The sequence below is a fragment of the Temnothorax curvispinosus genome, unplaced genomic scaffold (genome assembly GCF_003070985.1).
Source record: "Temnothorax curvispinosus isolate PA1 unplaced genomic scaffold, ASM307098v1 QBEX01016125.1, whole genome shotgun sequence".
NCBI classification, from domain to species: domain Eukaryota; kingdom Metazoa; phylum Arthropoda; class Insecta; order Hymenoptera; family Formicidae; genus Temnothorax; species Temnothorax curvispinosus.
In genome coordinates, this window is record NW_020225905.1 from 23,793 (window position 1) to 37,888 (window position 14,096).

A 14,096-nucleotide genomic window follows, 5' to 3' on the forward strand; every position below is an offset into this window, starting at 1 on the left:
GGTATTCTCTTATCGAGTAAAGAGTATCGTACAAGCTGTAAATAAATAATTTTTTGCAGCAGGGGAAAAGAGAAGTATTTAAAGTTGACATATATATTATTTGATAAGTTCGTAGATATAGAAATATATTTACAATCCTTAAATTAATGTCTAGTTTTTAACGATTCTCTATTTTTAAAATACATCTATATTTGTTCGCGCTTATATGATGAACGTTATTTTTTCAGTGCGAATATTATATTTGTGAAATTTAGAAGGCTAACACTTATATTTTGAGTATTCAACTAGGAGTACAGTTTTCTTTGGTTAAGCTATAGTTCTAACGTTTTTTTTCAGCGTATTCATTCTTTTTATTCTATTTGAATATTGTTTTTTTTATTTATTTTAAATCTATACACACGAATGAAAAGAAATATGTACAGTATATATGTCGTTGTTTCGTCTTGTAAAAATAAATCTTAAAAAATATCGTGAGTTTACTGTAAGAAAAATATAGGAAATTGATCCTATCTTTTATTATTTTATCGAATCATTCTCATTTTTGATAAAGTATATAGCCGTCTAAATCACTCTAAATTTTCAAATTATGCTTGAGAAATATCTGACAAATTATGAAAACTTTTAAATATTTTTTAAATTAAATTGAGTTTTCTTCAAAGTGGCATTTAGAAGCAGCATTTTTTTTGTCTTGGGATTTCAATAATGGGAACATCTTTCTTCGTCACTGTTTGACTGTCGGTTGAGGTTGATCAGTATTCAAGTTTCAAAGAGCAATAGTTCGAGAATGCAAGATACAGGATTCTCCGCTGCCAGGACAAAAGTTCTCCCCGTGGGAATGTCGCACTATTGGGTTCTGTACTTCTGACTTTGAAATTCGATTTATTTTCCCCGGAGAGCTTTAGTACGTGACTGACATGCTCAAAGTTCGCGAAACGTTCTCCGAGTCCGAGTTAGCGGATCACTTTCAAAATTTTTTTTCAAGGTTACACTGTAGGAGCGTAACACTTCTCCAATGAAGTTTGACTTCCGGTCTTGAAACCTTTTGTTGGCTTATCTCGCTTACAAGATTTTTTTTATCATGTTCATCTAAGTTTTATAAGTTTTTGCGTAATATATCAAGGATGCTTAGAAAAAGGACGTGCTTTTAAGCACTAGATAGCGAAGAATTAAATTAAATGAAATTGGGATTATGGCGAGAAACGATTTAAGAGTATTTCAAGACTGAAAATTAAAGAATTTGACTAAATTAAGATATTACGTTATGAAAAAAACCCTGAAATCTCGCTCTTTATTAATGTTGATTAAATTTTTGTATCTTTTCTCCAAGCAAATTTTGTTGCGTAGCTCGGAGAGGATAGAAAATATGTGAGCTTCAAGAAAATATGTGTCTGATGCTTCTGTTTTAAATTCTTATCAAAAGTATAAATAATCTGTTTGTATTACATTTCATTTGAAACATAGCCATATAAGTTGTTCATAAAATTTCATTTTGCTTTTCTTTGTTTCAAGAATTAAAGCAAAATAAGATTTAAGATTATTGTGGAATTATAATATAATTTGATAGAGATTCCTGCCTTCTTGCGAGAGGTTGTTATCCTTATTCTAATAAATATGTTTACATATATTTATTTATATATATATAACAGCAACATTTTTTAAAATTTATTAGACATTTAGTACAATTTTTTAATTGTCAAGATATTTAATACTAAAAATTAAGAATTTGTGATAGATAAAATCCGAGAGTTCTGAAAAGAAAAATTTGCAAATTTTCCTTATACAATATATTATTTTGGTAAAATTTAGAACTGTGATACGTATTTTTATTTTTGATTTACTTCTATCGCGAGTTCGCTTCAATTTTGATAAGATATTTCGTTTGGTATACCTAACGTCTTTTATCACGAAAAAGGAAAATGTTTTTGCTTAATCTATCAATTTACGCTTATGTTAATCTATCAAGTCAATGTCGCTATATGCGTCTTTGACATACAATAAGAAAACTCATGTTCGAGGATGACAGAAGCACTAAGCACGAGTGACTAGCGTATTCAAGCGGCTGCTTAACTTAAAGTATTCAAAACGGCGGCGCTATAGGATTTAGCATCAGTTTCTTTCTTTAACATTCGACTAGATCGCCCCGAAGCAAGATTGAACTTTCGGATCGCTTGAAAGATCATCGTTGCAAGCAGACTTAGGTCTTTCTGAGCTCTTCTGCGATAGGAAATGCGATAACTGTTATTCTTAACGATTCTTTTCCTTTATATCGAAGCCGTGCCATCCCGCAGGATTACCACGTTCGAGCGTAAGGATTGGTCCGAGCTCTTCCCAAGGGTACAATAATATCGATTGTCCACTGCAGCGCTGAATCGCCCCATCTTATCTTTACACCTCTCCATCCATTCTGATGTCCTGGACGTTGGAACTGCTAACCGTGGAAACGTATACCGCGGGAACGTATACGAAAGCGTTAATATCGATTCGCATCATTGATCATTCTTCTTCTATCTTCATTCTTATTCTATCTTTTCTTTTGCGGATTGTCGTAATACCCTGCTATAGAATTCAGCAGGATTCTTGATTGAATAATGAAGATAAAGAATAATTCCATTGATTATTAATTATTATCTATTACGACATAAAATAGTCTAGCTATTGTCCGTCTTGCTTCTTCCGAATGTCTTTTTGCTTCAATTTCGACTGGATGATATTTTAAATAATCCAAAAACATTAGATAATAATACTGATTATCTTTTACATCGCTTTGGTCCTTTTTGACATTCTTTTAATTGGATCACTCATCAAATTCACAGACCAGAAAACGCAGCAAGCTATAATATGTACATATTATAGAACATAAAGCTAATCATTCTTTTGTTCCATCAGTTCTGATCAACCAAAGATCTCGGCCAGCAATTAAGACACACCGTTGATTTCTCGCAAGATAACATATCAAAGGACTAGCATTTGTCGTCCATTGGCATTGAAATTGTCATTTTACTTTTTTTTCCACTGCTTCTAAAATCAGTTTTTGACGTTTGATTAAAACACTTAGCAGACTTTTAATTGCATAATAAGCGCGAGGTACGGTTGTCCATTACAGGGTGGAATCGCCGTTCTCCCTTCTGTTCCAATTGTTCCGACTGTTCGACGTTCTCGACATCTGACTAGGACTTCGCGTCAGATTCTTGCCCGGATAATAAACGCAGGAGCCGGGGCTGACTGGTCTGCCGCTCTTCAGGCTCTGCTGCCTGGTGCCGCCGTTGGATATCGTTGTTCCGTGGATGTTGTTGTTCCAGCTGACGGTGTTGGCGCGATTGAGATGGCCGTGCCTGACTGAGTTTCTCAGCTCGATGTTCGTCGTATTGGTGACAATCGATTCGTCGTACGTCTGGAACTCCGGACTGTCCCGACCGGGCACGAACAGCTTGGACGAGCAAAAGAGCTTGAGGAATATCCTCTTGAACTTCCGGCCGAAGATGACGTAGATAATGAAGTTGATGCTGCTGTTGATGGTCACCAGCAGATTGCCGATCTGCACCATCAACTCCGGCGGATCCCCGACGAACGTCTCGTGCGCGTTCGTGATCATCGGCAGGATGTTGCAGATCAGGAACACGATCACCACGCACATCAACATCGTCGCTAAGCCGATCTCGCGACGTTGGTGACGTGACAGCTGCTGCAGGTCTCTGTTCGCCTTTCTCACCTGAAAACCGACGTACGCCTAAAGATATATTATGAGAGGTAAACCAACATCGTTATAAAGTTGCGGGGAATGACAAATATTATAAAAAGATCTTTCATTAATTTTTTTATCTTGAGTTTTCACGAAATATGACGTAAACTGATTAATAAATTTTCACTTATAAAGTAAGCAATTAAATTAAATTAGTTAATTTGAGTTTATTCTTATCGAGAAATTTAATATCTTATCACGCGACACAATGTTCATTACCGCTATAAAAAAACAGCTTTCTACATTTATTTGCTTCAATAATAAATATTTTATCGCCTTTGATATGAAAAACTTAAGTTCTTCGCTTCACGAAGAAAGACGTATTTAATAAGCGCCAATGGCGTTCTTTTAACGAGAATTACGACGGTATATTTACTCGTCTCGCGAGACTAATAATACGGAATTGCCGTATTATAAGTTCTTCAAGAGTTTCGGGTAGACACTTTTCCGACGTTAAATTCTCGAGTGTCGTTCAACGGTGTAATACACGGTGACAAGTAGAAGGTCATGCCGACTCTGGGACAGCGTGGAAAAAAGAAGATCGACCGGCGCGGCGCCTTTGAAGAAAACGCGACTAATTACAGGGCTGATGAAGGGTTAATGAGCGGGTTCTTGTTTTCTCGGGATACACGATGAAACAAGGAGCGCAATTTCCCGCGCAAACACAAGAGACCGTTGGAAAAGTGGATACTAAATAAATATATTTCATCATCATATTTCTCATGTCAGAGCTGTGAAGTAGGTTCTTAGATTTCTCTCTAAACAAAACAATATAGCAACATTTTGTATGGAGATCATTTAGCATTACATATAAATTGAATAGAAATTTCAATTTATTATTAACAAATTAATTGAGTATTATAAACTTTACGAAGGCTTTTTCCAAAATTTCGGAAATTCTTATAAAGTATAATCGCAACTTTTAGATTATTTATTACCAGATTCTACTGATATAAAATCATTTTTTAAATAAATTAATCTTCTGCGTAAGCATCACGTACTTTTTGGAAATAAAACAAAGAGTTTGTGAAAGGCTTGACGTACTGAAATTACGTAGTTCTAACAGCGCCTTCGTCCTTCGTGGCGCAATATAAAAAATGATAACAGCACTCTGGACATATTGTAGCTACTGTTCACTTTGCGGTGAATCACATATTGTTTCGACGCGAAGTTATGTGAAACACATTGTGTTCACAGTGGTCCCCGGCGTGACGTACCTTTAACCGTGCCTGACCTGCTTTTTTTTCGAATTTACGATCGTTCTTTCAACAGAGAAAAATATTCCGCGACGAAACTTGTGAAAAATCGGGTGTTTTGTCCTTCAATTCAGTCCCGAAAAGACGACGTGAAATTTATAATGTGAAAATCATCGCGATATTTCAAAGATATTTGTTAGATCCTAAATTAATTTAGCAAATAGGCATCTAGTTACAAAATTCTGATATTAGATATTGGTCAGAAGATATTTTGAGAATATTGTAAGTCACAATTATCTGACTTCAAGTTAAGAGACGTTAATAGTATTTTTTTTATGTAGAATGCTCAATTTCTCTTGTGTTAAATTTTAATCACAAACTTTGATTAATTTAACGATTTCTTTGTGACAACAATATCAAGATCGCTTTCGAAATACACAAATGATTGACGATAATGTTCATTAGCCTAATTATATTCGTGTATCAATTATATTCATGTCGATATATAGAGAGAAGAGAGGGAGGGATTAATAATTTTGAATTCTAAATTATTCTTTCTTTCTTTGATTCTTAGATCATTCTCTCCATACAAAATGTTGCTATATTGTTTTGTTTAAAGAGAAATCTTAGAACCATACTTCACAGCTTTGACATGAGAATTCGACATGATCTCTCTCTTTCTCTCTCCCTCCCTCCCCCCCTCTCTCTCTCTCTCTCTGTAAGAACCGTCAATATACTTGTGATTGCCCGTGTCTCTCATCACTGGAGTGTTATTCTACACCAAGATCCCCTCATGCGATAACATTTGATCGGTCGTAGAGAGAGGCAAAGGGGGGACATCAACAAGGACGTTCAATTCCCGCAAAATTCGCGAGCTTTGCGCCCGTCGCGTATATTTCACGTTCGCATCCCGCCTCGCTGTTCCCGATACTTGTTCCACGGCTTCCAAATTCGCCCACGCCGTGCTCGGGAAACGCGGTGAGAAAGCGCTGAATGCCAAACGGGCTGCGATATTTTACTACCGACGCCAAACGGGGCGAAACGTTAAAAGACGAACGCCTGGGATTCTCGTGCGCGAGAATGATTAATCTCGGGATTTCGGTTCTGGATCTTTCGGGATCTTCCGAAAGACAGGGATACAGCGGCGTGGCTCATCCGAAATAGTTACCAAAGCAGATTGAGAAGTTGCAAGATAAAAACACGACAATTACATTACGGGTGTAATTTCAACAGAGCACCGTGTTTGTACATATAACGACTGACATATGCGCGAAATGATTGGATGCATTGTTTATGACATATGATTTATAAGGTGATGAAATATGCAGTTTATAGAACGCTCCCGATATATTAATCATTTTCACAATGTATCCCAATATATCAAGCATGGTTTAAACTAAGCGGAAAGCTGTATATGAAAGCATAACAATTGCATTATGTCGGGCATCAGAAATAATTTGCCAAAATCAATAATGATTTATGTAATAGTCATAGACTAAATAGACAAAACTAGTTGTGAGAGAGAGAATTAGACTTGTATATAATCAATGTTTAAAATACATGGTCATTATAACAAGTTACGATTTTTATTAAGTAATCTGATTAATTAACCCCGTCGGAAAAACTAAAGTAAATAAATAAATATATCTATTTATTAATTAACTTGATTGTTTAATAAGATACACAATATATATAATAGAAAAAGAAAGATGCACGAAATAGTAAGAACAAAATTCAAAAATTATAAATCAGTCTTCAAAATTTCGAAGAATTTTGCAATTTCGCGCCACGAATTCCTGTCTATTTATATCGGCTCGTCTTTTGCATTCTTCTGATTTTGCGGTTTGCGAGAGCGAGTTGCGTGCTTGTCTGCTAAAACAATTACGACGCTGAAATGGCAGCGCTAATTATTATCGTTACTTTACGTCGTTCCGGCGGATTATTATGCGCGTCGCGTGTCGCCGAATTGCCTCGGATTACCGTATCCGGTTCACTCGGTACCGCCCGGTACCGCTCTCTTCGCGCGAGTGTGCCCGCGTCAAGTTATTAATGAAATTATTATCCACGAGCACGAGCGTATACATGTATGCCGAGACGAAAACGCGCAATGCGAATCGTATCTCCTTGCGAATATGTTGGGTCTTGTAAATAAAGCGGGGCGAATGTCCTTAGCTGGCGCGAACGTTTGTCTCAGCTCTTGTTCCTCGTCGGGGCGTTGAGTCACGCCTGTCACCCCGTCGCTCGCGGAACGGATGACTACCACGGGCTATCTTGATCTCACAGAAAATTACTTTGAAATTTTGTTTCCTTTATTGTCGAAGGAATATAAGAGGGCGCGATTTAAACGACAATTTATATATTTTTCGAAAGCTCATCGAACCAGATTTCTAAAATAAATAAGTTTTAGCGCTAATATTTTTTTATTTATTTATCGAGAGCATTCATATATTTGTCGTGCCTTTTACTTTGATCGACAAAGGCGAAGGCATTCGCTCTTTATTCCGCTCGCGTTTTCTCGTCATTTAGTCGCGGTTTGTCGACGGGAAGAGAAACGTCAAGAGAGAGACTGCAAAACTTCGCCAGGAAGTATAAGAATTTCAAGACGGGATTAAATGGCTTCCTTCATTTGCCGCATGAGCATTTCTCATCGGAAACGCGCTTTTCGTCCGCGTAAAGTCTAGGGAAGTTGTCCCGCAGAATATGTCGGTGAAAATCTCATCCTGATCCCGGAATTAAGAGCGAAGTTTATATAGACGGTAAAGTTTCGCGATAAGAGAAAGCTGAGGGAAATAGTTGGTCCTTCGACAACCGGCACTTTGTAATTTCGGACACCCCGAGGGTTGTGCGGATTCAATTCGACCCTGCGGCTAAATCTTATCGCAAAGGATATTATGCGCCCCCCGATGTTGTTTGAAAATGCATATCACGTACTCGGAAAAATGTATAAAGTTCTTATCTTGGAGAAATCATTTAAAATCGCGAAGATAGTCCTTATATCAATCTATATATCGAGTTTTATCGTCCCAATTTATATTCTTCCCATTTTTCTCGCCAATTAAATCGTACAGAGAAAAGGTATCTCTCACAAAAAAAAAAACATTTATCTTATAGAAATTTTTAAAGCTGCAAAAGTAATCTTTATTAATTTACATAAAATTATTTATGTTATATTAATTTATATTTTTCTATGTTTACTTTTTAATCCAATTCATTAGAGGAAAGCAAGATATACTGAGACTTGAAATTATTATTCTAGTTTTGATATTGAAACTATTATTTCAGATAATAAGTAAAAGAAAATACGACCGTACGTGAGACACAATGAAATTAAAGGGAAACGCCGTTAATTGGCCAGGACTTGATTGTCTAATAATATTATCTGAGTGAATTTTACGTACAATTTTTCGCCTTGGCAAACCACGCGTCGTTACTTTTGGACATAACGCAGTGTTGACCAAAACTGGAACAGCACTCAAGATTCGAGACTGCATTATGTCCGAAAGTAACGGCATGTGGTTTGCCAAGGCGAAGAATATGTATCTACGTAAAATTCATTCAAATAATATTAGCAATCAAGATCCAGACGGATTAACGGCGTTTCCCTTGAATTTGATTGTCTATTATTTTGGCTTTTACCGATTTTATATAATATTGCGTTGTTATTTATTATTTATGAAATTGGTTTGCAAAAATTGTTTCGCAAATATTTAACGCATGTTAACTTCCGGCTGATGCAAATGTTTCACGTATTTCGTCGAAGAATTAAGAAAGAGGAGAAGGAGGATGATATTGCTTATGTCTGGAGCTGCAATAAGTGGCACGTGCGAGGGCAGCCGTCCGTGAATTTCGCTGCTCTTGTACGTGCCCGCGAATTCTAAGCATGTGCACGTATATCAAAGAGACATATACACTCTGAATACACTATATTGGTTTCGTCGCCCCGGCTTATTATTTGTACTTTTATGTCATATAAAGGTAGCGCGAACTTATTGCGGTATCGGCCCGATCGCCCTCTTTTCCTGCTCCTTTGTCATGACTTATTGGCGAATTCTAAAAAGAAGTTTTAATAAAACGGAGGTAAAATCTGGGAAATGTTAGTTCTATCGGGGAAGCTCGCCGACAAGCTGCTCGATACTTCACGTTTAATCCGGCTCGTGTTTCATTTTGGGCTGTCAACGTTTTTTGCTATGTTTCCAATTTCGAAATTTGACGATCACAGACGACATTCTTGCACAATAAAATAGTAGACTGTTTCTTTAATTTCTCTTATCAGTTTATTATTACAATTTTGCAATTGTTTTATCAGCTCTGTATAATTTATAATACCCGAAGTAAATTAAATTAAAAATAAAATTTACGTGCAATGACGATGCTGAGCTCTACTCATACTACTCACCCGTCGATAAATGGCCGTATTGAAAATTACCAATGTGATGAACGGGAACATGTAGTACACGAAGAAGTACATCCAATTGATGTACAGGGTGACATAATGCTCGTTGCTCCTCAATTCGGTTGGTTTAACGCAGTACACCGTGACATTATACTTCCAGTGCCTCTCGTTGAACACTTCGATTTCCCAGAATCTAAGTAAATTCAAAAATTAATTTCTCCATTAATTTGCACAATAATTCCAGTCTTTCAAATACTTCTTTCATCTTTCTCCTCGCTACGAATATTTTATATCGTTTCAAACAACACAAACAGATAAAAGATTAACCACAATTATTTTAATTAAAGCTTTTTCTTTTTTTATTATATACTAATCTTATATTCTTATCTTATCTAACGACTATAGATTGAGAGAAGGCACGATCAATGTTAGATCGATTACTCACTTAGGTAGATTGTAAATAACGGCGACGGTGACTATGACCAGCACCGCCACTTGTGCCCGTCCGTAAGTGCAGAAGGATCTGGCTTTTAGCGGATGACAGACCGCGATGTATCTTTCTAAAGTCACCGTTAACGTCAGATACACCGTCACAAATTGCGCTATGCAAGACAGAGGATACAGGTACTTGATGGTCTTCGGATAGACGATGAACTTATAGTCGAATAGCGCGCCCGTGTACGTGTAGATTGCCGGTAATCCATAGATTAATACCTATAAATGCATAATTTATAGATACGATAAGGATAAAGGGGCTTCTTATGTAATATATTTAATTTTCTTTTCCGTCACGGGCATTCGTTCACATTCGGCTTTTGCAATTTTTAATAAGCAATAAAATATAAATTAATAAAATAAATTTGCTCTTATCAATATATTTTGTTTTAATTATTTTACTTTTTACAAATATTATTTTTAGAACACGTTTCCATAAAAAGAATGTGCAATGTTTCTGACTATTATTTATTGTAAAGTGCAATTATTTATAGACGTGTAGCGGTTTACGCTCGCGGCATTTGATTGATGAATACCTAAATAGTTCGTTAGTAAGGGAGAGTGCGAAGTCAAGGGAGTTTGCTTCGAATAATTAATTAATAACCAGGTTGGTTTGTGTAATGTGGCCTCGAGAGGGTTGACAGGATCTTGCGTACGAACATTCCACTCCCCCTGGCTCATCTCTTTTATACCGGAAGATCCTGTTTACCGTCACAGCGTCAGTCTTGACTTTATCCGCGAAAATGTGAAACCGCGGTGCACGTGGTGACTTATTTACATAAGCTCGACATGTGATCCATATTATTTTACGACATCCTGGCAGGCCATGCATTTTTGATGACAGTAATTCTTTTTCTCTGCAGCGCAAATTTATATTGACAAGGATTGTGTTAGGGGGATGATATGTGAAATTATCCTATATAAAGAAGAATAAGACTTGATACGTGACATCTGCTCTTTTTGTTATATCTTCTATTACTGCGCGAAACTAGAATTTTTAATAGAAATTATTTTCAATCTCAACGTAAAATATTTAAAAAATAAACCTTTTCCACGAATTTGGTTTACTTTGTCTTATAAATTTTTTTTTTAAATTTAATGCATATTTCATATAACTTTTTTAAATACATATGAATTTGATCATAATTAAATACACCATAATTTATTCAGTTTATTTTTACTGACTGGAGACTGAATATACGTAATTTTTCTGGAAGAAAATTTTAAAATTAAAATATTTAAATTTCAGAATGCAAATTACAAAATGTGATACCAATATTTCTTCAACGTTTCTCATCAACAAGTTTCCTTTTTTATGTTCCTTTTTTATTTATATAAAAAATTTGGAATCACATAAACGTATGTAAAAATGCGAGAGTGGAGATAAAGATATAAATTACATGTTTAGAGAGAAATAGCTGAAATTATATGAGATAAACCGGTACGTGCTACTGGGCTGTATTAAAGAGAATTTATTTTAATGAAAAGCTCGGCTATGTCGGAAATTTACGACTGTGAAAAACACGGGATTAAAGGCAAAATTAAAACGAGAGGTCTGCAGCTGATTTCTACGACGAAGGTATTATGACCTGTGGTGGGTATGTTTTATGAAAATTGAATTTCGATATTTAACACTTGTTATCAAACGTCATTAATCTTTTCGGATCCTTAATTACTTTGTTTTGCACGGCGAAAATTAATTAATTGTCAAATTCAGTATAACGAAGGCAAATACGCGAGAATTTCGCATTTTTAATTAGCGAAAGAAACTGGTATAATACAAAGAATATTTAGAACAATAAAAGAGTATACTCTTTGTCGTGTGCAAAACAATAATTGAATTTACGAGATTAAATTTCTTAACAATGAGATTTAATAATAAACAAATCAATTTTGCTGCCAATATAAAGCTGAACATTGCGCTTTCTTAATCTCTATATTAGATTAATTTACTCAGAAGTCTTATTATATTTTCTGGCTTGATATTTTAAGTTTAAAGAAATTTATATTATTTTCATCAAATTCCAAATTTTTTTATATTTAACATTAAATATAAAAAGCGACTCTCGAATTAAAACTCCATTAAACTAAGATCTGTCTAAAATTAAATAAAGAATAAAGTTTTGCAATATATCTGCAAAGCTTAATTCATGAAAGACCATTTCATATTTCAAAAAACTACTAATATATGTTATTAACTAATATATTAGCTTTGAAATAGATTTGATAAACGGCGCTTTTCTGCATTTTGTCATCGCGCGTTTGCAGGATGATTCTCTGAAATATCCCGTATATTCGGCATAGAGGATTAAACATGTAGTGCCTGAAACGTTAACTCGTATCACTTTCGACATGAGCGAGCTCGGTTGTTTCGAGAGCTATTGTTAATAAAAGATAACGGTATAACAAGGCGTCGCGATAAGCCCTTCGAAATGCGACTCGATGGGTAGAGATGCGAATGATGCAACGATGCGAATGATGCATGTTCTTTTTTTCTTAAATTTTATCTGGTGCAATGCGCATGATTGATCGGCAGCGGCCAGACGCGACGACGGTAAACGCTGGGTCATTCGATGGCAATTACGAGGCGTTCCACGATCCTATTGAAAATCGTTTCCTAGTCATGTGTGCCAATTAAACATTGATTTTCCGTTCTGCGGGTCGCGATTCGTCACACGTTGCATCAATTGGAATCGTGAAGAGAAAAGTTACGTTTTTTGAGGAGACGTCTTTAAGTTTTACAAATAAATCTCATAAAATATACGAAGGGTGGGATATATTTGCATATATATTATGCTTAATTGAATTTTATAAATAAATCGTGCGGGAGGCATACATGAAATATTCATCGTATCGTTGACCGTAATATAAGTAACCCTATTCTGATATTACATCACGAATGAAAGATATTTTAATTTGGTTCGTTATCTCTTTAAAAAATATGAGCAATACATTTTAGATAAATATAATTCAAAAATGTTTAGGCTAATATGTAAATTAATAATATCCGATATATAAATGATATAAATTAATTTGATAAAATCCGTTGTTCTGTTTGATAAAATGTCCTTTAAAAGCCTTTAAAGCGAAAATTTTAATTTTGGTACAATAAAAAACTCTTTCATGTTATTTCTTCATAATAAGGGCAAAAAGTAACTCGACCAGCCCACTAAAGTAGCTGTTAACTTTGACCGTTTCTTTTACATTAAACGTGCAATATTCCGCAGCATTTTACGATCCCGCACAATAATTCTACCGTATAAAATAAAATTTAATTTCGGCGTTAATATGAATTCATGAAAATGTTCACGAAGTTAAACGAGGTATCAGCATGTTTTCCTTTACGTAATTTCTAATTTTTTTTCAAGTGCTAAGAAATACAGCATGCCATAAGCAAAGTACAATTTTTCGCGTACATTAATCATTCTAGTTCTTTGAAGATTATATTTCCTGACTTTTAAAAAGTGCGCTTTTTACGCTTTTACATAATTTTTCTTTCCCTAAAATTTAAATGTATTTATTTCTTTGGCGTAGAAAGTGCATGATGTATAAGTATAAGAGAGACGCACTTACCGCAATGATGATCAGTACCGTGTCACATCTGGCCAGTCCAATCAGTAGATAATTGATGGACGACTTCATCTGCGGCCGCGACAGGATGATCATCGAGATCGTGTTGCCAAAAATCCCAAAGAGACCGATCAGGTTGGCGAATATGCCATAAATAACGAAGACGGCCAGGCCGTTGGTATTGACCGGCAGCATACATTCGAACTGCTGCTCGTCGTTACCGCTGTTATTGGTGTTGCTGAAGTTTTGCGTGAATACACCAACATCGTAATAATCGTGAGCGACCGTCGTCGTCATCGAGCTTATTTCCATCGTTCAACAATTTTCTATCACTTTGTACTGCTCCTTTGATCCCGCCTCTTCACGTTACCATCTTCACCTTCGCGAGCTCCTTGTTCCTTCTGCCTATCCTTTTCTTTTGCTTATCTTCAATTCTGGTCGAATCTTCGCACTCTTCGAGTTCAACTGCTAATCATTCATGTAATTTTTGGTTTAATTATATCATTCTTTACCGTGTTGGCGCAAGCTAATGTGATCCTTAAATATTGTCGTTTCTGTCATTTTTAATTGGTAACAATTATAAGCTAAAATAGATGCCATTATTAAAGATATTAATGAGCTAATAGATTAAAAATTATTCGATAAATACGATATTTACGATTTGTATAGAGTTAAAAGCGAATATATGTGTGTTTCAGACTTT

General features: G+C 35.5%; 1 protein-coding gene across 2 annotated transcripts; it reads right to left on the minus strand.

The window, feature by feature from the left end:
- Positions 1-628: 628 nt before the first annotated feature.
- On the minus strand, positions 629-13,857 carry LOC112466385 (FMRFamide receptor-like). 2 transcript variants are annotated; one of them, XM_025034450.1, is made up of 4 exons: positions 13,397-13,857; positions 9,774-10,042; positions 9,332-9,521; positions 629-3,709 (listed from the first exon to the last, which is right to left on the minus strand). In XM_025034450.1, the coding sequence occupies exons 1-4, from the start codon at positions 13,703-13,705 to the stop codon at positions 3,098-3,100; spliced, it is 1,380 nt and encodes a 459-aa protein (XP_024890218.1). In that variant the 5' UTR covers positions 13,706-13,857; the 3' UTR covers positions 629-3,097. The 2 variants fall into 2 exon arrangements, with proteins under 2 accessions (XP_024890218.1, XP_024890217.1); XM_025034449.1 differs by having other exon boundaries at positions 629-3,727.
- Positions 13,858-14,096: the final 239 nt, after the last annotated feature.